General features: G+C 34.7%; 3 protein-coding genes and 1 non-coding gene across 5 annotated transcripts; 1 reads left to right on the top strand and 3 right to left on the bottom strand.

Moving 5' to 3' along the window:
• The first annotated feature begins 10,915 nt into the window (after positions 1-10,915).
• On the top strand, positions 10,916-12,773 carry LOC127078967 (uncharacterized). Its single transcript, XM_051019386.1, has 4 exons — positions 10,916-11,700; positions 11,813-12,020; positions 12,200-12,282; positions 12,518-12,773. Exons 1-4 carry the CDS (start codon positions 11,056-11,058, stop codon positions 12,590-12,592), a joined length of 1,011 nt encoding a protein of 336 aa, XP_050875343.1. The 5' UTR covers positions 10,916-11,055; the 3' UTR covers positions 12,593-12,773.
• Positions 12,774-13,085: 312 nt separating this feature from the next.
• Positions 13,086-14,001, bottom strand: LOC127086144 (uncharacterized protein At1g10890). The gene is made up of 3 exons (XM_051026858.1): positions 13,817-14,001; positions 13,496-13,721; positions 13,086-13,394 (listed from the first exon to the last, which is right to left on the bottom strand). The coding sequence occupies exons 1-3, from the start codon at positions 13,828-13,830 to the stop codon at positions 13,227-13,229; spliced, it is 408 nt and encodes a 135-aa protein (XP_050882815.1). The 5' UTR covers positions 13,831-14,001; the 3' UTR covers positions 13,086-13,226.
• A 292-nt stretch (positions 14,002-14,293) lies between these two features.
• TRNAH-GUG (transfer RNA histidin (anticodon GUG)) lies at positions 14,294-14,365 on the bottom strand. Its single transcript has one exon. It is a non-coding gene; the product is annotated as a tRNA-His (tRNA).
• A 641-nt stretch (positions 14,366-15,006) lies between these two features.
• Positions 15,007-20,190, bottom strand: LOC127078964 (probable magnesium transporter NIPA7). Of its 2 annotated transcripts, none has more exons than XM_051019383.1 (9): positions 19,776-20,190; positions 19,645-19,701; positions 19,446-19,536; positions 18,968-19,128; positions 18,738-18,865; positions 18,476-18,613; positions 17,975-18,067; positions 17,744-17,861; positions 15,007-15,580 (listed from the first exon to the last, which is right to left on the bottom strand). In XM_051019383.1, exons 1-9 carry the CDS (start codon positions 19,894-19,896, stop codon positions 15,477-15,479), a joined length of 1,011 nt encoding a protein of 336 aa, XP_050875340.1. In that variant the 5' UTR covers positions 19,897-20,190; the 3' UTR covers positions 15,007-15,476. The 2 variants fall into 2 exon arrangements, with proteins under 2 accessions (XP_050875340.1, XP_050875339.1); XM_051019382.1 differs by having other exon boundaries at positions 15,007-15,575; positions 19,776-20,189.
• Between the last annotated feature and the right edge of the window lie 4,941 nt (positions 20,191-25,131).

Raw genomic sequence — 25,131 nt, 5'->3', positions numbered from 1 at the left:
TTTGGACAACTCCACAAATTTCGCAGCGTAATCCGTGACAGACATGTTCCCTTGCTTCAGCTCAAGGAATTCAATCTCCTTCTTACCACGGACATCCTCTGGATAATACTTCCTCAGAAATTCCCTACGGAATACATCCCAAGTAACGACTTCACCTGCCGCGGTCAACCTCTCGTGAGTCTCTAGCCACCAGTCATCAGCTTCGACTGCTAGCATGTGAGTACCATACCGAACCTTCTGAGCTGGAGTACAATCCATAACACGGAAGATTCTCTCAATCTCTTTCAACCATCCCAAGGCTGCATCTGGATCATGCTTTCCTTTAAACACCGGCGGGTTCTCTCTCTGAAAAGTCGCCAAGCTACGTGATCCAGCATCCCCACCAGCATTTGGCAAGTTCTGCACAGCTTGTGCCATTGCTTGCATTGCGGCAGCCATTGCAGCGTCATTCCTTCCAGCCATTTCAACTTATCAATACAACACAACTTAAAGTTAGATTGGTAACAATACACAATTGTTAGACAAAACGACACGACAACTGGCCGGACGGACCGACCTGCTCTGACACCACTAATGTAACACCCTTCTAAATACCCCAAATATTCAATAACAACAACAATTATTTATCAGAGTAACTACACAAACAAGGGTGTCACATAACAACTTCTCCACAAAAGTCAATATAAAATCAGTCATTGCTCAATTTTATTCAACGTAAAACTTCTTTAACAATACGCAGCGGATAAAGTATTTCAACGTCTGTAATTCATCAAAATTAACATTTATTCAACGGTTCAAACATCCCGTCCCGATGTTACATCTATCAGAGCATGACCCTCTAACCACCCTAGACTTCAAGCACTAACTTCTATTCGACTCACTGCTCGTTACCTGAAAAATATAGCTGTAAGGGTGAGTTCCTCAATCGATATAACAAATATTATAATTTATCATGTTATGTTAAGTAATTCTACACGTTAAATCACCCTAATTATATCCTGCAGTCATTTACGGCATATCAACTAAAATATCGTGCTCAATCACAACGTCAATACAACTCCATAACAACATACAATGCAACTCAATAACAACATAAAATGCAACTCAATGAGACTCGACTCTTCATGCATGTGGTACCATTTGGAGTAAAACTCCCAACTTAAAATCATTGCCAATTTAGTGGGCATCAAGGCATAAGCCTTCAACTTTCAACTTAAAATTTTGCCAATCCAGGCCAACGTGGTGTGAGCAAAAGCCCCATAATTTTTGCCAATCCAGGCCAACGTGGTGTGAGCAACAGCCCCATAATTTTGCCAATCCAGGCCAACGTGGTGTGAGCAAAAGCTCCGACTTAATGCATATGAATGTATATGGCATGTACGACTTGCAACCTTAACAACATAATAGCAACAGCAACACAACAGCTTTTTCAACAACAACAACTTAAAATCAACGTTGGCTCATCAGCCTACTACTCAGTATTTTCAACGAAACAACTTATATTCAACTTTGGCTCATCAGCCTACAACTCAGAGTTTTCAATAAAACAACTTATCACATATTTGCATCAACATTTCACAACATAAAACCCAACAAAATTATTCCTCACGATTAACTACAATGGTTCAATCACCAATCACATTTACAACATAAAAAGATTAACTATTTTCCATTCTGCAAAGACTCTGCTCAACTGGAGGGAGTCGGCGCAAAACCTTATGCGTCGACGCATACAGTCGACGCTTAGCTCACTGGTCGGCGCAAAACTACCATGCGTCGACGCATGCAGTCAGCGCATGCCTCACGGGTCAGCGCACGCCGACCCTATGGTCGACCGCTCGCGCGCAGACTCAGATTTTCTGAATTATTCCAAAGTTCTGTTAGCTTCACGCAGATCAGGTTTTCCGGCCGCTTCCGCATCTAAACCCTTTCTAAGAAAACCTAAATTGTCTGTAATTTAGTAGTGCCGAATCAAGTTTTTAATGGTGATCCGTGCTATAGTCTAACATTTACGACTCACACAACTATCAATTCACTTTGCAGTTTTTAACACGGTTTATCCAACGTCAATTTCAGCATATACAGTTCCAATTAGGGTTAAAATCAACGGCTTCTCACTACCCATGACATGTTATTCTATAATACCCATTAAACGACGATAAACCCCCCTTACCTGAGATAATCCGGCAATTCTTCGAGCTTCAAGCTTTTCCGTTCCTCAACCGTGCTTTTCGGCTCTTTGCCCTTTTTCCTCTTCTCTGCAGCTTCTCTGAGTTTCACGTGAAATTTCTTTGTTAAGAATGAAACCCTTTTCTTTATTCCCACTTATATATATATTCCAATTATTATTATTCCAAAATAATAATAATAATAATAATAATAATAATAATAATCCAATAATCCAATTTATTTAATTAAATTAATAATTATATTATCAACTTAATTAAATAATTCTTTTTTCTTTATTTGGGGTGTTACACTTAGCAACTCTAATATTTCTAAATCATTGTGGAATGAAGCACTAAAGACGACTGTGTATATTCTAAATCGGGTTCCATCCAAGGCTGTCCCAAAGACACCATTTGAGTTATTTAAAGGATGGAATCCGAGTTTACGACATATGCGCGTTTAGGGATGTCCGTCCGAGGTGAGGATTTATAACCCATAAGAAAAGAAACTAGATCCGAGGACCATTAGTGGTGTAGCACCTCAAATTTGCACCTCCCATTTGTACATCCATTTTCATTTTTAGGTCATTAGGATTGCATTAGCATTGCATAGCATGTTACATTGCATCAGTCAAGACTGATCAGGAGATTCAACTGTGCAAGAGAGCAAGAGCATTTTCCATGAGATCAAGGCCCTATGGTTTTCTAGAGAGCTTACATGACCCAAGGATCATTTTAGAGCAATTTGGCCAAGTGTTGAAGGCTCAGAATTCATCAGTGCATGTGCAAGTCATCTGAGGCCCATAAAAGTCAACAGAAGTCAACTGCAAAGTCAACTGTGGATCTGGAGGTGGGAAGTGGTTAGAGATGCTTCATTCATGTTCAAACAAGTCTCATTTGACATTTCAAACACTCACATTGAAGAATTTGAAGTCAGGTCAAGAATTTCCCAAAATAGCAAGTGACCTATAATTGGAGAGTTTCCAAAAATGGAAAGGTTTTGGACCAACTTCAACTCAAGATTACATCATCAAGGAAGCTTCAAATGAAATTTTGTCCAACATGAAAGTTGAATATCTTTCTCTCCCATTTCCAAAAAGTCCAAGATCATGAATTTCTAATGTGTGGTTGAGGAGATATGATCCAATCATGGCAAAGTGTGTTTGAAAATTCAAATGGACATAACTTTTGAATCAAAGCTCCAAAATGAGTGGTTCTTTTTGCACTTTGTTTATCATGACTTGTAGTTTCCAAACATCTCATTACATGGCATGAAATTCCCTTGCATGATCATGTGCTCACTCATGAAGTTTTGTGAAGAAAAAATTTTAAAATCATTTTGGTTGATCATGGGCATAAAAAACCATTTCCAAAGCTTGCATGGACATTGATTAAGTGGATTTGGGCCAGAATTGTACACTGTTCACGCATGCATGAAGTGCATGGGGGTGAAAATACCATTTTGCACATACACCTTACAAGTTGTTAATCTTAATTGCCTTTGGCTTAAACATGATTTCAGTATGATTAGCATGGGGTATATAAGGTTAAACACAACTGTTTTCATCATGAACATCCATTTCAGATCTGAATCTTGAAAATCATCCAAATTTTTCTCTCAAAAATATTTTGCAATTCTTCACACAAGAGCCATTTCTACTGATTGATTCGTGATCCTGAAGCATTTTTGAGTGGAATTGGACGTGAATTCGAAGCAAATCGTGCCAGTTTGGACCAGATTCAAAGCTTGAAGCATCAATGGAGCTTGCAAAATCTACTGGATTCACGTGCATTTGAGCTTCAATTTCTCCATTAATCATCTCATTAAGCATCATAGAAGAGCTTTGGACCATTACAAGCTTTGTAGCACACGATTCCAAGTTCTGTTCTTCATGAAGGTCAGTTTTCGAGTTCCATTATTTTGCCATTCATTAGGATAATTGTGTAGATCTTTCATTGGTGATCATGCTGGTATGAAGTTTGAGTGAATTGGCGCACTGTACATGAAGATATATGAGTTTGAAGTTTTGATGTCAAATCTTATTTCCTTCGATCTGAGCTTGTTATGATTATTCATGTTTAATTGTTGTTTGATCTTGAATGTACATGGCATGATGAGTCGATTGGTGTAATTGTTTGTGATTTCTGGAATGTTTTTGGATTTTCTGGAAATTCGTTCATGTGTTCATCCTGAAGAAGATGAACTTCATGCGTTTCCAGGTTAGCCACGAGTTTGCTACATTTTTGCTACGGTTTCTTCATAGGATTAGCTACGATTCTGGGATTTCTGGGCGCTAGGGTTTTAGGCTGAAACGGTGACGTTTTAATTTGAGCGCCAAATTTGAATGTGCGCCGGGTTCGAGTCCGTCTGAGCGCATAATTTCAAACTGCCTTGCCATTTTCCATGTTTCCCTCCTATTTTCATGCCATGCACATTTTTTATTTCAAATTTTTTCCTCAACTTAGAAAAATCATATAAAATAGAAAAATGCACCAATTTCATCCCAATTTTTTGCAAAATGCTCCTTATTGTGTCTAGTTTTTTATGAGCATGAATTTACAAGTTGTGCCTGGCTGGAAAAATAATTTGTTCTAGGATGATTGAATACATATGCATGTGTGACCTTGCCTTGCTTATCTCATTGTGAAATGCTTGTTTCTTATCCAATGAATGTGAAATTTTGCATGCTAATTCTAGACACATTGATGGACATTTTGGCTTTGGTTTGACATTTTTCTCATGTGCCATTTCTGTTTTGTGCTTGTACTAACTTGGTGTGACAATTTGTGTCACACATTTGATTGTTTGAATTGTACAATGTGATTGCCATGCCAAATGAACTCCAATGCTTCTGATTTTTTATGTGATGGATGTTATGGATGTCTTGATTGCTCATGATTTTTTCCAGATTTTTTTTTGAATCATTTCTGTTTTGATTGAGAATTTTCATTCATGTTGATCATTTGGATGCCTTGAAGTAGTCTTTGACTTCACATGCTTGGTAAATGAACTTGCTTATGGATTATGATTTGGTTCTTTTTAGGACTTATTCTTGAGTGATTAAAGTTGCTTCATGTCAAGTTTGAGCTTCTGTTTTAGATTTTTGATCCTCTTTGGACCCTAGGCTTTGACCTAGTGGTTTGGACTTATCATTTGAGTTGTGATTTCAGGTTCAGATGCACATTGCCATGATTGGAGTGGCTCATTCATTTAAGCTTGATTATTGGTTGTTGTTGGCTAACATTGTGTGTTTTGTAGGCTTTGAGAACAAATTCACTTGTGCTTGTGGCTTGCTCATTGTTGCTTGATTGGATTTGTCTGTCTGTGTGATGTTAACTGTTGATTGTTTGTCTGTACAGTTGAACTGATTGGTTTAGTTATTTCTACAGGTACCTAAGTTGCTCTAAGTTCATTTGAACTTGCTTTGCTAGCTTGTGGTTGGCTTACCACTGAGGTATAATTCTCTTGACTTCATGTAGTCTGGAAGACCTGTCCTGTTAAGTGGGCAGGCACCTGTCTGAAGTCCTCCTTAAGAGGCAATGCTTGTGTTTGTTTAATGTTGTGCCCTGTACATTCAAAGACCTCGTAAGTGAAGAGGCATTGGCAGATACAAGGGATGTGCAATCCATCCCCTGCTATTCAGTTGTGTCATTCATCCTGCTCACACCATTGTGTTGATGCACTTTGAATATGAACCCAAGATCCTGTTGAGTCAGTCATCTGTGGAGAAGAGTTCCTACATTCTGAACTCCCACACCTTCTATTTGAGTCAAGCTCTCCCAGGCCAGGGATAAGAGCTGTGAGGTCTTACCCTCACTTCCCATTTCATCTGCTTCACCCTAACTCTCAATGTTAGGGTTAAGAGCTAAAAACACCCCATTCCAGTTGGCTTGTTTTTACAGCCTAGCCTTGTATGAGCCCAATTGTTTGCATATAGTGTGTGTGCTTGTTTTTTATTGTGCTTGTATGTGTTTGACTGTGCTGTTTAGGATAGCTTGCTTCCGGTGCAAGTTAGGATAGAAACCTCAACATAGGGATCGTATGCATGACAACTTCTAGGCTCGAGTCGTAGTCTCCCTAGTAGTTTGTGTCTCCCTTTGTCTCTGGTTAGGATAGAAGTTCTTTCCCTGTTTAGGGGAACTACGCCGCCCTGATCCTCATACCAGATGAGGTACGTAGGCAGGAGATGAGCAGATCTCTCCGGGCGCCCTTTTTCTTTTTCAACCCCTTTGTTGGTTCGGAGTCTGATGTAAGTCCAGCGATTGGCAGTCGGTTTCCTGTGTCTTGTTTGCTTGTTGGAGTCTGACGTAAGCCCAACGATTGGCAGTTGGTTTCCTGTGTGTGTGTTTGTTGGTTCGGAGTCTGATGTAAGTCCAGCGATTGGCATTCGGTTTCCATGTTTGCCTGTTTGTGTGGAGTCTGACATAAGTCCAGCGATTGGCAGTCGGTTTCCTGTGTTGGTTTTGTTTGGCGTGCGTTAGCCGAGCTACGAGTGCTCTGATTCTTCTCTGGTCAGAGAAGATACGTATGTATAGGATGCGACATCCTAGCGAGCACGTTTCCCCTGTCCCGAACTACGTCGACTCTGATGTTTGTGTCTGACAGACTACGTAGGCCCAGGATGCGATATCCTGCCGAGTCCCGTTTCTTCCGTCTTTCTGTGTTTGTTTCCAGCGTGTGTGCAGTGTTTGAGCAGTCTTTAGCAACCTTCTTTCTATTCCTTTCGAGCGTGGATCTCGTCGAGTACGACGGATGCGTAGGGGTGCTAATACCTTCCCTTCGCATAACCGACTCCCGATCCCATCTCTCTCTGGTCGCAAGACCATGTCTTTTCCAGGTTTACTTCGAGCGTTTCCTTTCCCTCTTTTGGGATAAATAACGTACGGTGGCGGCTCTGTTGTTTCGTTTTCCCGCCGGTTTTTCGCGTAATGCGACAAGTGGGTATTTCATTGGATATGCCGAAAGGTCTAAAGGTTATACATTTTATTGTCCATCTCATACAACTAGGATTGTGGAGTCAAGAAATGCAAATTTTCTTGAAAATCATTTGACTAGTGGGAGCGATCAAATCAAAAAATTCAATTTCTGTGCATGATCATATAGAGTATGAACCTTCCACTTCAAGTAATAGATTGGTTACTATTTACAATATCCCTCAAGTTCAAATGGATGTTGATCAACCAATCATCGAGACTCCACAAGCTATTGATGATCCAGTAAATCAAGTTGGTCATCAAGATGTTGGAGCTGAGAATGATCCTGAGAGCTTTAGACAAGCCATGAGTTGCAAAGAGTCAAATTTGTGGTATGATGCCATGAATTCCATGAAAAACAACGACGTATGGGATCTTGTAGATTTACCTAATGGGGCAAAGGCCATTGGTTGTAAATGGGTCTTTAAAACCAAGAAAGATTCATTAGGCAACATTGAGAGATACAAGGCCAGACTCGTTGCTAAGGGATTTACTCAAAAGGAGGGCATCAATTACACTGATACTTTTTCTCCTGTATCTAAGAAAGATTCTCTTTGTGTCATATTGGCATTAGTTGCACATTTTGACCTTGAGTTGCATCAAATGGATGTGAAAACAGTCTTTCTTAATGGTGATTTAGAGAAGGAGGTTTATATGAAACAACCTGAATGTATCTCTTCTAATAGTGGTGAGCATTTGGTTTGTAAGCTTAAGAGATCCATATATGGTTTAAAACAAGCCTCTCATCAATGGTATCTTAAATTCCATGAAACGATATCTTCATTTGGGTTTATTGAAAACCCCATGGATCAGTGTATATACCAGAAGGTCGGTGGGAGTAAAATTTGTTTTCTCATTTTGTATGTGGATGACATACTACTTGCAATCAATGATAAAGGTTTTCTACATGAGGTGAAACAATTCCTCTCTAAAAACTTTGATATGAAGGATATGGGTGAGGCATCTTATGTCATTGGCATTAAGATTCACAGAGATAGACTTCGAGGAATTTTGGGTCTATCACAAGAAACCTACATCAATAAAGTTTTAGAGAGATTTAGAATGAAAGATTGTTCACCAAGTGTTGCACCGATTGTCAAGGGCGATATATTTAATTTGAATCAAAGCCCTAAGAATGATTTTGAGCGGGAACAAATGAAGAACATTCCATATGCTTCTGTTGTTGGAAGTCTGATGTATGCTCAAGTATGCACAAGGCCCGACATTGCATTTGATGTTGGAATCTTAGGAAGATATCAGAGTAATCCAGGTATGGATCACTGGAAAGCTGCAAAGAAGGTGTTGAGATATCTTAAAGGAACAAAAGATTACATGCTAATGTATAGGCAGACGGACAATCTTGACGTGATCGGCTATTCAGACTCCGACTTTGCTGGTTGTGTTGATTCTGACAAATCAACATTAGGATATATTTTTATGATGGCTGATGGAGCTATTTCATGGAGAAGTACTAAGCAAACCTTGGTTGCTACTTATACTATGGAAGCCGAGTTTGTCTCCTGTTTTGAGGCTACTTCTCATGGTGTATGGCTTAAGAGTTTTATTTTGGGGCTTAGAATCATGGATTTTGTTTCTAAACCTCTAAAGATTTTTTGCGATAATTCAGCAGTTGTCTTTATGGCTAAGAACAATAAAAGTGGAAGTCGAAGCAAGCACATTGACATAAAGTATTTAGCCATTAGAGAAAGAGTTAAAGATAAAATAGTAATTATTAATCACATTAGTACTTATTTAATGATCGTTGATCCTTTGACTAAGGGCATGCCACCAATAAAATTTAAGGATCATGTAGAGAACATGGGACTTGGGTCCTCTTTATGATTGTATACATACAGTTTATTAATAAAACTCTTATATTGTGATGTTTTCTAATTTTCATGCGCACATCAATTTGAGAAAATATGTTACATCTAAACCAAGAGTAAACATTGGTTTATTCATCAAGTTAGTTACCACATTATAGATATATACTTGAAAATAGACGTGTTGTAATACATAGATGAGACTACTTGCTTTAAGAGGGACTATCTCTATGATTCACATATTTATTTCTTGAGTAAGTTTTCCATGACTCATTTATGCCAATAATCAGTTCTATGGACCAAGTGGGAGAATGTAACGGTTTCTTATTTTTATTATAATAAGTATTAAATAAAAAACCAATTTAATGTGGTCCATAGTTTTGGGATTTTGGTTCTGAAAAGGGTATGGTTTATTTTGGTTTTAATGTAAATTGATATGACCATTTAATTGGGTGGTAATGAGTTTTAATGGCTTTAAATTCTTGATGGTAGAATCAAGCCTATAAATAGTCTTTGGTCCCCAAAGTTTTCTCTCATCACAAAAGAAATACACCATCTATATTGAGAGAGCAAGAGCTTGGAAGAATCAAAGGCAGTGCACTCACAACACTGCAACAATGGCTGGAGGTAAAACCTCTAATTCTATTTTCGTATTTTATTTTATTGATCTTGTTGTTCTTTTGTTATCAGGAACATATGATCAATATATATATTAATCTAACATAGAATTCTCTTACTTGTGTGTTTGAGCAAAGGAAGTATCTTGCTTATGTGCTTGAGCAAATTGTAATCTTGTATGATTATAGTGAAAATCTCTTGTAAGTACAATGGGACTGGATTACTCTCAAGCCGTGAGAGGAACTAGGATAACTCTATGTGTTATTATTCTTTCTTGCATATTATATTCGTTGCTTACCTCTAACTGAATCAAATTCTATAACCTTGTATTTAGAATATGACTTAAGAGTTTAAAAAGAAAGAAAAAGTCAACATAATTCAACCCTCATTTCTTGTGTTTTTCTCACCTTTACATTTTGCCACTCATACATGCCACACACCTAACCACAAAACCATGAACATATCTCATACCACCACCAACGACATGACTATTACCAAAACACTCAACAAACATATGCCGCCAACAAATCCTCTTACCATAGCCAAAATACCAAAGAAACATATGACACCAACACTTCCTACCATAGCCAAAATACCCAAACATTACAACACCAAAACATCCAACAGACATATGGCTACCAAACACCACAACAACCATTTATTCCTTTCCCCAACGAAACATTCACACCAACGTCGTCATTCAACTGACCGAACCGCTCACTAATAACCCCATCAACCCAAACAACACAATCCAACCACAACGATGTGAGCAACAAACTCAGTTACGGCAGCGCATCTATGCGTACACAAGACTACGTAAAATTACAAGAACTTATTAGAGAATCTGGTAATGGGGATGTTGTGGGGAACTCGTATCAAACACCTAGGGAGAATCAACAGGTCGTCATCGTTAGTGTAAAAATATTATCGTATGTAATTCTATTTAAATTAAATATTAATAGTTTTATTTAATTTTTAATTAATTAATTATATTAAAATAATAATAAAAAATATCCAATACATATTAATAAGATGAATTGGCGACAGCTTCTATAACTTATACACAGTCACCAATTCAATTAGGCGCACTCGCCAATTTAATACTAAACCACTTATTTTATTAATGGAGTCGTCAATTGAATTTATTAGTGTTCTGTGCAATTTTTTATATTTAAAACATGAGTAATTTAAAAATTAATTAAAAATGAATATTTAGAGAATTTTGTTGAAAAAATTAGTTATTTTGGAAAGAAAAAAAAAGTTGATACTAAGATTTTGATTTAAAAATATTAAGTCTATTTGATTTATTCAAAGGCATGGTGCCTTCCCGAGTAAAAGGCAGTGAAACCTTTCCCTCAAACCTCACACACATACACCTGACACGTGCAATCAAACACAGTACTCTGTCTTCAACATATTCTGTTTTACTATAAGAAAACACTTTCTCTTAACATTCAAATCATAACAAAACAATGGTTTTCAATTCAAAGAAGAAAACCAAACTCAGAAAGAGTTGGGATCCTGAAGATGACTTATATGATTACCTCAAATACAAGAACTCGCAAAACAAAAATCAAAACAAGTTCAACTACTTCAACAACCTTCTTCACAAATTTGTTATCAAACATCCAAAACCCGACCCAGAACTTGTTCAGTTCACACAGGGCTCAACCAGCATTCTACAATCTCATATCCTTCGTCTTCAAGACCAAAATAGAGACAACAATGTTGAAGAAATTCTCACAGAAGATGAGGAGGAACAAAATGGGTTTTTATTGGATTATTTCAAGCCTCATGCAAAATCTTATGTACTAGACATCGTTGAGGATGGTGTTTTTGTGAAATACGAGGACGAGGTTAGCGTTAGGAAACGGAAAGTTGCAGTAAAACTCCCTGCTGCTAAAAATGGTGGTAAATCTAAAAGAGGACGCAAAAGAAAGAATGGGGTGGGTGGTTCAGCTGTGAAAGGTGCATGCACTGAAAAAATCGGTGATGGAGAAAAGGGTGAGCAAGATGATACTCCATCTTGCATGGAAGTAACCGTGAAAAAGGAGATTCTAGATTATGATGATGATGATGAAGAAATTGAGATGATGCATGTGGATCATGATCAGACGGTAAATGATTTTGATTTGACTGCATGCAATTGAAATCGGTACTTTTTGGGTCTGTTTAGGTTTTGTTGGATTTTTGTGTTGCTTTGCATTTGAAAGGATGAACATTTTGTAGGATAACGAAGTTAGTGCGAGGAAAGTTGCAGGGTTTAGAGAAAGACTAATGAATGAACTTGATAGGCCTTACTGTGAGGAAGAGTGCAAGAGACTATTGCAAGACTTTAATCTTCGAAAGCCGGTCCAAAACCTCAAAATTCTGCGTGGGATTGTAAAAATCTATGAGGGAGATCATGATGGGAAGTCTTATCATGATCATAATCTTGGTAAGTAGGATTTAGCTTTTCTCTTAATTAATCTTAGTATACAAATTGTTGAGGTTAATGTGCTTGTTATTAGTATTTTGTCTATGCTTATGTGATGCAAAATTTTACCTTATTGGGAGAGACCTTTGGTTTTTATTTTGAAAGTTCACAACTATGAGATGTGTGATTCATGTTGTTAGATCTCGCAAAGCAAATAGATGCAGCTGGTGACGATCTTCCCAAAGTTCTGCGTCTCCTGCGTGGATTTTTCTTTTGGTTGACAGTAAGTATCATTTAATACTTTAGCATCGCACTACATGTTTTATTTGTTAGTTCTTCGTACACTGCTCAATTGGTAATGTATGTTATTGCGTCTATACTTAACTTCTAACACATTTCAAAGTTATTATCTTCAAAAACTTGCATTTTGGTATTAGTTTATAGTTATACTTAAATTAGTTACGTGTTCTATGTTTGTGCACTCTGTTTGACCTATGTGTTGATCCCGATGTTATCAGAATTTAACAGATGAAGGGGCGTTCTTGCCATGGAGAGTTCCATTGGATTTGGATTTGGATTTGGATGTACTATGACAACATTAGGAAAGGAAAGGATGATAATTTACCGTGTTTGGTTTTTTATGGTGATTAGGCTAGATAGAAATGGGTGTATTATATCTGTTTGCAGTGTAATTAGTTTTAACCTTTATCGGTTTAACTTCTTGTGAAGCTTGGTTTCATAGTTTGATGTGGTTTTTAGGATGATTATTGGTAAGACATGCCCATCTATCATCATCATTTTCACCTTACGCAATCACCAAACAATTCAAATTTGAATAACTAGTTTCCTACAAGTCTCCACAGCTTTTTGCTTTCAAACTTTCTTATTTGTCTCTGCACAGAGGCTTGAGGCAAGTAGTGAATAACCCCATATGGGTCGGGACTCTGGAAATCAGACATACATGATATGAAAATCAGTTTTTGAAAAAAATGAGTCAATGAGATTATTCATTAACTACTCTGCAGAAAATAACATTTTAAAATTTTCTTTGATCTTGTAAATTGTAATGAAAATTGCAAGCTCAAATGTAGGAGTATCAAATTTTTATTCAAGATCGATCGTACAGATAAGTTTGCGTGTATAGAATGACATTGCCTAATAGTAATTACAAACCCTATGAGTTAGCCCTAGATTTGTTCTTGCTCATAGAATTGATCTGATAAGCGGTCATTCCTCCTCGAGTTTCTTTCTCTCAGCAGACTCTTCTTTCTGTCTCTGAATCATCTCTAATTCCCTTTGCTGTTCCTCATTCTTCCGCGGTAGCTCAAGAGATTCTCCTCCGTGAGACTCTTCCACTCTCCTATTCTCTTCCTGCATCTTTTCCATCTCTTCTCTCTGCAGAATATCAACAAACACAACACAACCCTCAAATGAGTTAATTTCAGAATTATCAAGAGCTTTCCTCTGATTATCCTTTTCGGGCACAGAATACTTACGTGTTTTCTTCTAAGTTCAGCAAGCATTTCTTGCTTTTCTTTTTGAAGTTGAATTTCAACATCCTCAAACTTCTTCTTCATTCCCTCTGCTATGCGTCTTTCTATTTCCAGCTTGACTTCCTCAGACTTAAGCCTCTCCTCCACATTTCTTCGAACAGCTTCTTCTACTCTTCTTGCACTCTCTTCTCCCAACAGTTCCAAATCCTCCTCAGGTGGAGCCTTGTCACTACCAAATGCAAAATATTCAAAGATATTAATAAATCAACATTGATGAATATAAAAGAAATATACACAAACAAATAAGTAATGTAATTTCTATACCCAGAAACCGTCATGGAGAATTATAGAAAGATATCAACTCTTAAAGAAATTTTGTGAAGAATAGTTCAAAGTGAATCATATTGATACAAAGAAGCACCCTTTTTATAGATGAAAAGGACTGATAACAGAAAAACAGAAAGTAACTAATAAAACTAACTAACTAACCTAACCAACCAATTAAACTAACTAACCTAACCAACTAAACTAACTAAACTAACCAACTAATTAAACTAACAAATGAGAAGAACAAGAGGAAGTCAAAGTTTAAGTAATAGTAATACATTGATTGAAGGCTATTTAGAATTACTTATTATAATTTATCTATTGACATGATTTTTGCGAAACGGTTTGTTACTAAGCTGCGTACTCTCTCTTTTAAATTAATTAAGCTTTTAAGAACAAAATATGTGTCGTTTTATGGTATCTCTAATACGTTTTGGTGTTTCAGGATAAAATGAAATAAATAACAAAACTTATTGTGGCTGCTGGGATTCGAGCCCAGGTCTCCACGGCCACAACGTGGAATTCTTACCACTAAACTACAGCCACATGGTTGAAAATAATTTTCTCCTATAAAGTTTTATAAACTGCGAAAAGCTTATAATCGATCAAAATGATGTAAATAACTTAATAATCCCTTTTTAACTGTCATGAAAGTTGTTTAATTTGACTCTTATCAAACAAAATAAAAGCTAGTATAATAATGTTCTCCGATTGTAAATGCAGGCTTTTATTATTTTAGCATATTTATATAATTGTTTAAGCATCTTTCTTTAATGTATACAAGTTATTTAGCTCATGGAATGTTTAGTATAATTTTTTTCATTAATTATATAGTAGATACTTTCTCCATTCTTTTTTATAGATAAATTTTAATTTTTAAGTTCACTTTATAAATATTTAAACTATATATAAATCAGATATATTAATGATTCAATGAATCTAAAAATCAAAAATTAATAAATAAGAACGGAGGAAATACTTACCTACTTTTTTCTATCATTTTACACAAATTTTAAAAATCCTAATTTTGTATAGGAAAAAGAATTCTTACTTATAATTTGAAAATACAAGCAAAAAAAACTTGTATCTTAAAATTGCAGTTAAATGTCCAGATCAAAACACTTCTATCACTAAAAAGCTTTGTTTCAAAACGACTTTTTTTAAGTCAACAATTGTACAAAATTGCGTAAGATTCAATCACTAAAATATTTAAAATTACACTTATCAACGTATACAAATAAACTATGTTTAAATAATTCAGTTAATTTAACAAAATGAAAAGAAAAGGGGAAAAAAATCAGTGTACAAAAAAACAACTAATAACAAGTATTACACCAACTACCACAATACAACAAATTGGAACACACCCCCACCTCCTCAGTTTCATATTGATAGAAACTAAGCTTTTAATATACAAAATCACATGAAAAAAAGCACTATCTCTGCTTTGCTGCACAATGTGATAGATTCTTTTGAATCCATTCCTTTTGCATAATGTACAAAAGCCAGCCACATTTCTGTTTCATGGTAACTGAGCGGAAGAGCACTCTGACAATGAGAAAAAGATGGCCCTGTCTAACTCAATGGATGGATCTAATTTATTGTTCTACCGGTTAAATTCAGAATCACTTGAAATGGTCTTGCTGGATGATCCTAATTAAATTAAGGGGCGGTCCATCTTCTTCCTTCTGTTTCCAGGGTTCGCCGTTTCCTTGGATATACCATGATACTTTTGGAGACAGGGGACTGTACACATCTGCACTGATGATGAAAGATTAAGGTTATATGTGCATTTTTGGAAACAGCATTAGCCTCTCAACTTAAACAAAACTAGAAAATAGTAAACAAATTACAATATCACTGATGAAATTCATGATATCAAAAGATACTAACAAATTGTTCTATAATACATATCAATATCTCAACACTCCCCTTCAAGGTGGAGCATCTATATTATATGCATTCATTTTGTCACATATGTAAGTTATCCGAGGACTTAGTAGAGATTGAATAAATATATAGGCAAGTTGATCCTTAAAATTGACAAAAGAAGTTTTGATGACTCTAGAGAGAATCTTTTCTCTGATGAAATGACAGCTGATTTCTATATGCTTTCTCCTCTCTTAAAAAGCTGGATTGGAGGAGAGGGGTAAAGCCAAATATTGATTATCATATACAAAAATGTCAAAGGTATTTCTTGCATTAAGTGTTTCAAACAGAGAAGCTCACATATAGCATGAGTCATAGCTCATTACTCTGCTTTTGCACTTGACTGAGCAACAAGTTGTTTATTGCACTTCCATGAAACCATATTTTCACCCAAAAAATGCAATAAGCAGAAGTATATTGTCTATCACTCGCATCTCTTGCCCAATCGGTATTTGAATACCCAACAATATCAGTGTGGTCTCTCTTTAGTGAGAACAAGTCTTTTTCCAAGTGCTTTTTTGATGTACTTAAGAACTCAAAACAACTACATTCCAATGATTGTCACAAGGAGAGCTAAGTTTAAGATGTAAAAACATCACAAATGGTGGATGGATGATAATGAAGGTAATATATGCCCTGATATTTATATCTTGTTCCAAGTCTTCTCGGTAGTAAATGTTATGGAACAATTGAGAGAGCGGATAAATTTATGGATTGAAATTAAACAAGAGGACAACCAGTACAAAAATGATATAATTCAAAGATGGAGATGAGACAGGTGAAGCTTGACCAATACCAGTATATTGTGGGGTATTTTAGGAGCTGGTAAGTTAGAGATAAGATAGGGATTACCAACTACATGATCTGAAGCACCAAAATCTAAAATTTATGTTCCCACAGTAAGCAGTTTGTCCTTTCATGACGGCAGTTATTGATTTTAAATGTTTTGACAGAAATAAAGTTTGCTTGTGATTCAGTTGTTCCTATTTCTTTTCCTCACTTTGTTATAAGACAGTAGTTTGGTTTGTCTTAAGTGCTTTGTTCATGGTAGTCTCACCTCACGGGGAGGTTATATTACTGAAATGAAAAAAAAGTTCCGTTCTCAAATGGCTAAATGAGTCAGGACACTGGCACAATTTCTCATCAATTGCCAACATCTTAAGTGCTTTTGTACATTACATATATAATCATTTCCATCGTTTTTCCCATTAAATTTGCCCTTTTTCTGTCAGTGTTGTATTCGGAAAAACAAAATGACAGCCTAATGCCATAAGGCTCGGTCACGGTGTGGTTTAGGAAAGGTCGGGCCTATTGTAGGCAACCTTATCTTGCATTTACAAGAAGCACACATGGCCTTATAGTCACATGGTAGCAACTCCAACTGTTGCACCAAGACTTCCTTCAACTTTGTTGAATGGGGATGGGAACCCAAAATTCAGAATTAGGAATTTAGCAAAGAATGAGATAAAACAATAGAAAATAGTATGTATTTAATTGATAAAGAGAAGAAATCTCTAGAAGGGAATGAAACCCAAGCTACCCAGAGCCAAGTTCCTCAGAGAAAGAGAAAACCCTGCCTAATCATCACGGTTCACTAGATAATCTTGCATGACCGCTACAATTCACTTACCTCACTACATAAACTACTAAAGCATTACAAACCTGCCAATTAAGCATTCTAGCCCATACTTTATTTACCATATATCCTCACCGCACTACTTATTACATAATATCCTTTTTCCTTATCACTCGTAATCGGGTCTCTATCATGTGGCTTTTCATTTCTTAAATTGGGCACGTAATGAACAAGAAAATGTAAACATCTCACATTATCAAAAATTCGTATTAAATATTAGCCTTTGGTGTAATCATACTGCAGTACGGTCAGGCTACTCAATACTGTATTACTGGTAAAGTTTTCGGTTGCAATTCAATAAAAAAGCACACATAATTATGAGGACTAGAGAACCTCACAGAAATGCATTAGATCTTTACCTGTACTGACAGGAGGATCTGGTACTCTAGTGCAGTGCAATACAGTTGTTCCAGATAAAACAGTGATGAAACCACATAGCTCTGATGCAATACTGCTTATACTTTGTCCTGAATAGTCCTAAATGAGACAAGTAGAGAAGACAGAATAGTAGCAGATAGTTGAGCAATTGATCTAAAAGATGATTTCTGAGATGTGTTTTTCACTTTGTCCCTAAAAAATAAAATACCAACCTTAAACATGATTGCGCTGGCTAATATTGTAAAAGAAGTGAACAGTGCATAATAGATTGGAGAAACCACTGTTGTGTTGAAAGTATCCAATGCCTGCAATGCCAACCATACAAGAATCTATCACCATAGAAACCCAGATCACAGACAATTAACAAGCCAGTTATGACAACTGAACATCATGAAAAGATCAACTGAGTCAAGATTTACATGGATGTTATTTGGAGTAAAGGTTACATCTTGAACTTATAAATTATCTCTTATCCAACAAAAAGTTTCTTAAATTCACATGCAATTTAATTTTTGATGAAAACTTCAATAAACTCATGTTGATGATACAAAGGCAGTAGCTAGACAAGTGGCCACAAACCATATAAGATTATGGATCATCTCCCGTAAACAAAAATGCTTCTTACACTAAAGAAAAGCAGCAGATGATACACATAATTGAAAAGTAACTATGCCGAAGAAATAGTCACATAAAAATGTAAGAGTGATACTCACCATATTAAGATAATTTAAACTAGTAATGATGCAGGAAATGCCGACCATTGTAAAAATCCATGTTTGAAAGTAGATAAACTGATTTGAACCATCGAATGTAAGTTTAATGGCTATGCCAATCGCTTTTACACTCATGACCTGAGAGAGAGAGAGAGAAGATATTTGGTCAGTTCAGAAGCGTAAATGAAAAGATCAACTCCACCAATGAATTTTGTCAACTATTAGAATGTATAAGATGAATTGGATAGGAAGAATCACTTACAGTCAATGATCCAATTATGGAGCATATCCCAATATAAACAAAGATATTAGTTTGGCCGTGGCGAGGTGCACAATAAAAAATCAAAAAGAATGACAAAGCCATTGCCGAGGCTATGTACAAGAGAAATGCTGGAAACCAAAACAACCGAACAGCAATATCATAATTCGGTTTAAAAAATCAATAAAAAAATTAAAACAAAAAAACAGCAAAGAGCTTCGACAGCAGGATACCTGGTTGGACAGCCAAAAGCCATATTTCCAACACAGAAGTAAGAGACCTTTCTTGAGGTGCATGGAGCACAATCTCAGTAGATCCAACAATGCATAGAAGACACCCAAGCATGCCCATTTTCTGTAACTTCTCGCCCAACATGAAATGAGCCAACACAGCACTACACTAGCCATTTATACAAACAAGTAAACAAGAAGAATCTAAGCAAGCGTAAGTTTGGTTTCAAATTTGGAGGACGCATGTTTGGTATCACGGTGGATCCATTAAAATCGCTCCACCGTGACTTTGCAAAACCTATACTCTAGTAGTATAATTGCGTTTGAATCCGAAATACAGAATCCGATTTTGATCTAGTAGTATTAAATTAATTCTTCACCTGACTTTTACATAATTTATCAAAAGCATATATCACTTTAAGTTGAACTTATTTAAGTCTGAATCAATTCAGTCAAAACCAAACACGCACAAATTGCTTACCTGACAATAATACTCAAAGCACCTAGTGGCGTGACAAGCACAGCAGGGGCATAAATATACGCTACGAAATTCGCAATCTCTCCAACAATCACTGTAACAACAAGAGGAGCATAAAAAAAATCAGAAACAAAAAAGAAAAAGAAATTGAAAGTTGAAAATGGAAAGATGAAAATAGTTGTTATAGATTATATGTACTGACTTGTAACCATTCCGATCCACCAAAGAGGCTGAAGAAGATAACCATAGCCTCCGACACCTGAAAAATGAAAATTAGTTAGATAACGGTAAAGAATACAGAAGAAGAAGAAAGAGGGTAATAAAGTAACTTACTAGCAGGAGTGCCGTTAAGGCCGGCACGTTGGAGACCTTTTTTCTTGATAATGAAGCTGGAGCCGATGAAAGCTCCGGAAACAACGGCCAAAATGAAACCAATCAAATTGCTGGAGTACATCTATTTTGAATTGGAACCCTAGAATAGAATTTAGATTTAGATTGTGAATGAATGAAGAGGGATTTCAAAGTTTAAACTCTGATTTGGTTTTGGCAGCAATGAATGAAACTCTGGCTGAGTTGCTTCCTCTTTGTGTCTTTATTTGGCAGTGGGGACGAGTTACTTGCAAAAAGGAGAGAGTTTAGTTTGGTTTGAGTCCCTGCATAGATTGTCTTGGGGTAAACGAGTGACTCCGGCACTCGCTGAAGACTTTTAGGTTGGTTTGAGTTCTAGAGAAAGAAATGACAGGTTCGCAATACACTAGGATAAAATAATTAATTGAAAAAATTAATTTATTATTTAAAGAATAATTGTATATTCCTTTCATTCAATTTAATATTCTATTTTAGTCTATTAACTAACAAATGTTACAAATATGTTACAAATTAGTTTATCAATTTCATTTCGTATATCATATTTAATTTTTTTCATTAATTTTTGAAAGAAAAAAAATGTAAGTTCTGATAATGTAGTGTAACGACAATTTCATTGATATAAATTTGAGTCCGAGTATATAATTAAAAGCAGACATACTGTATAAATTGCGAGGATTTTGTTTTTAAAATTTAAATAATGTATGTATGTGTATCAGTTTTTAAGTATATAGGTTGATTCAGATTTGTATCAATGACTTTATTGTCACGCCACGTCGTCATCAGAACTTAATATTTTTTTATTGTTAGAAATTGATAAAATAGGATAACATAAGTGAAGTTAAGTGATTAATTTGTAATAATTTTTAGTTAAGGGACTAAATCATAACATTAAATTAAATTTAAGGACTCGGTAACATTTCATTATTTTTCAATTAAAATATGTTTTTGACAAATCAATTAAATATATTTTAGTTCTTATAGGATTATTAAATCATATATATATATATATATATAGCGAAACAATCGGTTTAGTGGACCTGATACTAGTGGTGAAAAAAAACATTTGCGTCGCTCTCCTTTTTAGATAGTAAAATTAATTATATTAAAAATTACATTCATAGTCTAAGAAGACATGACATTAATATGCACGAACCTTTGCACTCTCTCTAGAGAGATCAACCACTTCTAATACTAAAAAATCAAAATTATCAAAAACAAATAGTATGAGATTATATTGATTGTCATAACAAAAATTTGATTGATTCTTAAACTAAAATATGTTTTTGCATAATTATAAAAGAAGGATTGAAAATACATTTTGATTTATGTAAGTTATGTTAAAAAGAAGGAAAAAAACTTTGGTTTTTAATAAGGAAACGTTTAGAAATATTTTAAGAGAGAAAAAAGTACGAGACTAAACTTCAATGAGCACAACATTCTATTAAATGGATGGATTAGGCTTGCCTTCTTAATTTGTATAGTGGATTTCTTTAAAAATATGAGAATATATTTTTTTAAGGAGGAGATTCTTTAGTACCAAAAGTCAAGAGAGAAATGACTTCGACCATGGAGTTGAACACTTCCTTTTTTTTTCATGTCCAATCAATCATTCGGAAAAAGAAAAACAAAGTTTATGGTCTTAATCTTTCTTCTGATGAGTGGTGCGCTAATACTAACATCTTAGAAAAGAAAGTCGTGTTTTTATTTAAATTTTTTTGTACAAATGTTGTCTTGCTCTGACCTTCGAGGATAATGAATTTCACTTCTTTCATCTTTAAGCAGCTAATTATGCTTATGACCACCATCATTAAACATGAGGTTCACCAAGCCTTTGTGGAGATGGATTCTTACAAAGCTTTAGGTATAAACACTTTCAGCCTATTTTCTTCAAGATATTTTTGGGATGATATTGGAGATGTCATTTGGATGTTTGTGATTAAGGATTGGGATAACATTTACATGGATCTTCAGGTAACTCGATATCCTATGGTATAGATTCATAAAGTGGACACCTCTCGTACTTTCAAAGAATTTAAAGTTTTTAGCTTGTGTAATATGACATGTAAGTTGGTTTCCAAAGTGTTTATGAACCGATTAAGACCTATTTGTAATGATATTGAGAGCTCCTTATAAAGTAGCTTTATTTATGGTAGAGGTACAATGAATAATATTATTATTTTTGAAGATTTTATTTATCATGTGCAAATATTAAAAGATAAAACTAAAGGGATGTAAACTTAATCTCAAGAGAGTCCATGATCGAGTTGACTATGATTTTATGTGATGCTTTATATAACTTTGACCACTCTATTTTTATTATTTATTTTGTTAAGAGTAGTATATTTGTCATCGAAGTATGAGAGAGCCCTTTCAATATATTAGTGATCTTCGTCAAGGAGATCTCATTTCTCTCATATTTTTGTTCTTTGCTTAGAAAGATTAAGGGACTTGATATTCATAAGGCTCTGGATGAAAATTGATAATCCTTACATATTACTAAAGACGACATAAGATCTCTCAGTTCTTTTTTGAAGAATAAATGTTTTTGTTCACAAAATTAAAAACATCGTCATGCTTGCTTTTTGCCTAGTTTTTTATTTTTTTAATCCATTTTCAGATTTTAAAATCATTCTTGATAAATTAATGACATATCTTTTAAAGGTGTTTGTAGAGTTATTAAGGAATCATATGAGTGTATCGTCAAGTTTATTAACATATATGATAAATACTTATGATTGAAACTTTGTTATAGAATAACCTGTAAGGATGACCTTCTCAAAATTTATGATAGAGAAGCAACTTAATCGGATTATTGAAAAGGATGACTTCTTAATAGATCAGATAGAGTTGTCATGGTTAATGTAGATATTTTCTTTTTTTTTCTCGTACAACATGAAAATCAAGTGGTTAGTGTAATATGTTTGTGATAAGTTGGATAACTGAGAACTTTATTTAGCGATGACCAACTGATAATGTTAGGCATATGGTTAGTTGGAAAAAGATAGCTCAACCTCAAATTATGGGTGGGCTAGGAATTCATATGTCATGTTTTCAAAATGTGGCACTTTTTTCGTAAGCTAATTTATAGTTTATTGTAGATGAAAAATAAATTATGGGTTTCTTTGCTGGCTAATAAATATTTCAAAAAAGTAGACTTGTTTTTTTTTTAAATAAATTAATGGATCACCAACTTGGCATGTTATTTTGAAATCGATGGTTTCAACTTTAAAATAAAAGTTGGGGACACAAATATTTGGTTGCGACCTTGGATTTTGAAGCAACCTTTACACAAAGTTATCCATGGTATTGCTTAACCTAATGTTTATTTTGAAGATCAAAGATGTGTGTGATGGTGGGGTTTGTAATATTTTGGATTTACATGCGTTAATTTCTCCGCATATTATTACATTCAACCAAAGGATAGTTACATATGTTAATTACTTGAAATATACGTGGATTTGTAATGCTAATTTGAATGATAAATGTATATTTTTTTAAATGATTATAATTGGCTTTTATCCCAACACCATAATGAAAAAGGAATCTTGGATGTGGATTTGGAAGTTACATATGTCTCATATAATGTGCAATCTTTCTTATTGCAGACATCTTCTAACTCGTTCCCTATTAGAAGTATCTTGTGTTATTGGGGAGTTTAGTTAACACTTACTTTCCCTTTTTGCAATGAAGATGAAATCATTTCTCAAAGTCTATATTATGTCATCGTGTATTAGGTGTTGAAGGAAAATCATTTTTGATGTTTTGAAGATAACACACTCTTGTATAAATATGACTAAGATCATAATATTATTTTTTATTTGATGTATGCTCTTGAGTGAAAATAAATAAGACATGTTTCATCATTCTCACTCAAATATTATGTTATGTTATAATGATCCTTACTATAAAAATGGAAAGAAGAGGCAAAAATATATTTGAAGATATAAATGCACAAATCTGAGGCCCATTATCTGAGGACTTAAAATTTTACTTGGTCACCAAGCTTTTGGTAAATTAATATTATATTCATTGACGTAACATAAATTAATTTGAGAAACCAACATCTAATGAGTCAATAAGTCTGAGGACTCAAAATTTTGCTTCGTCACTAAGATTTGGGAAATGGGTATAATATTAAGTGATCTGACATAAAGCATGTGAGGAAGACTTGGCAAACAAGTTTTAAAGAAAATTCAATTTGTACCCTCAGGATCTTATAACTTAATTTCACTTTCATTTCATATTAATGACATATTTGTAATTAACCCCTTGTTACATGGCTCAACTTACACCACTATAAAATATATATTTTTACTTTGGGCATCAAAGGGATTTTACATTAGTTTCCCAAGCGGGATAACGAATGGCGACATGAAAACATGACACGTTATCCCTTAGTTTCGGAATAACCGATGAGATAGTTGAAATGGTCATTGGTTTGATCCCTAACAACAATATTTTTTTGTTTTCAAAACTATGTAGTGTGTGTCAGATACCTCTTGATTTTTGTTAGTAACCAAGGGGTATAACCTATTTTTTTGTCAGAAAGTACAAATTTTGTGTCAGAATACCAAATTTATAGAACACAAACATAGAATATCAAATTTAAATTGTTTACAAAATCAAATATACACATATCCAAAATTGTACACCAATTGAACCTATACATATTTTAAAACATAATCATATAATGCTTACAATATCTATAATGATATTTGGGATACACATAACCTCTACCAAGAGAACCTATACATATTTGCACATATAATGACAAAATCTTTATACAATACTTACAACAACCAATAAATATAGTGTTGTTGAGATTCACAATAAGACATAAAGACATCAACCAAATGTAATCAGATGTCATATATGTCCTCTTGTGAGAATGGTACTTTGTTACTAAGTGCTTATAATTTTAGCAAAATTTAAATAATGATAATTTAATAACAACAACATTAAATTAACAAATATAAATAATTTCATGTATATGGATAAAGTTAATAACTTAAGTCATGCACCAATAATGCCTCCGGAGACAGTATTTAACATATATCTCATAACATAGTATCCCCAAGAAAAGTTGTCAGGTTGTTTTCGCTACTACGAATAGTTTTCATAAGGTTACTAATTAACACACATAAATCACAAGTAATATATTAGATAAAATAAAAGAATGACAAAAAGTACAAGTAATACTTACTTTTGGAAAAAATGAACCTTAGCTTTCTACCATGTATGTTACATTTCACAACACAACTTAACATGTCGGTAAAAATTAAACATGAATAAAAAACATTCAATACTAAAAGATAAATTT

Source organism: Lathyrus oleraceus, chromosome 5 (assembly GCF_024323335.1).
Source record: "Lathyrus oleraceus cultivar Zhongwan6 chromosome 5, CAAS_Psat_ZW6_1.0, whole genome shotgun sequence".
NCBI lineage: Eukaryota > Viridiplantae > Streptophyta > Magnoliopsida > Fabales > Fabaceae > Lathyrus > Lathyrus oleraceus.
Note: the sequence above shows the minus strand (reverse complement) of the source record. Positions and strands in the feature narration are given on the sequence as shown.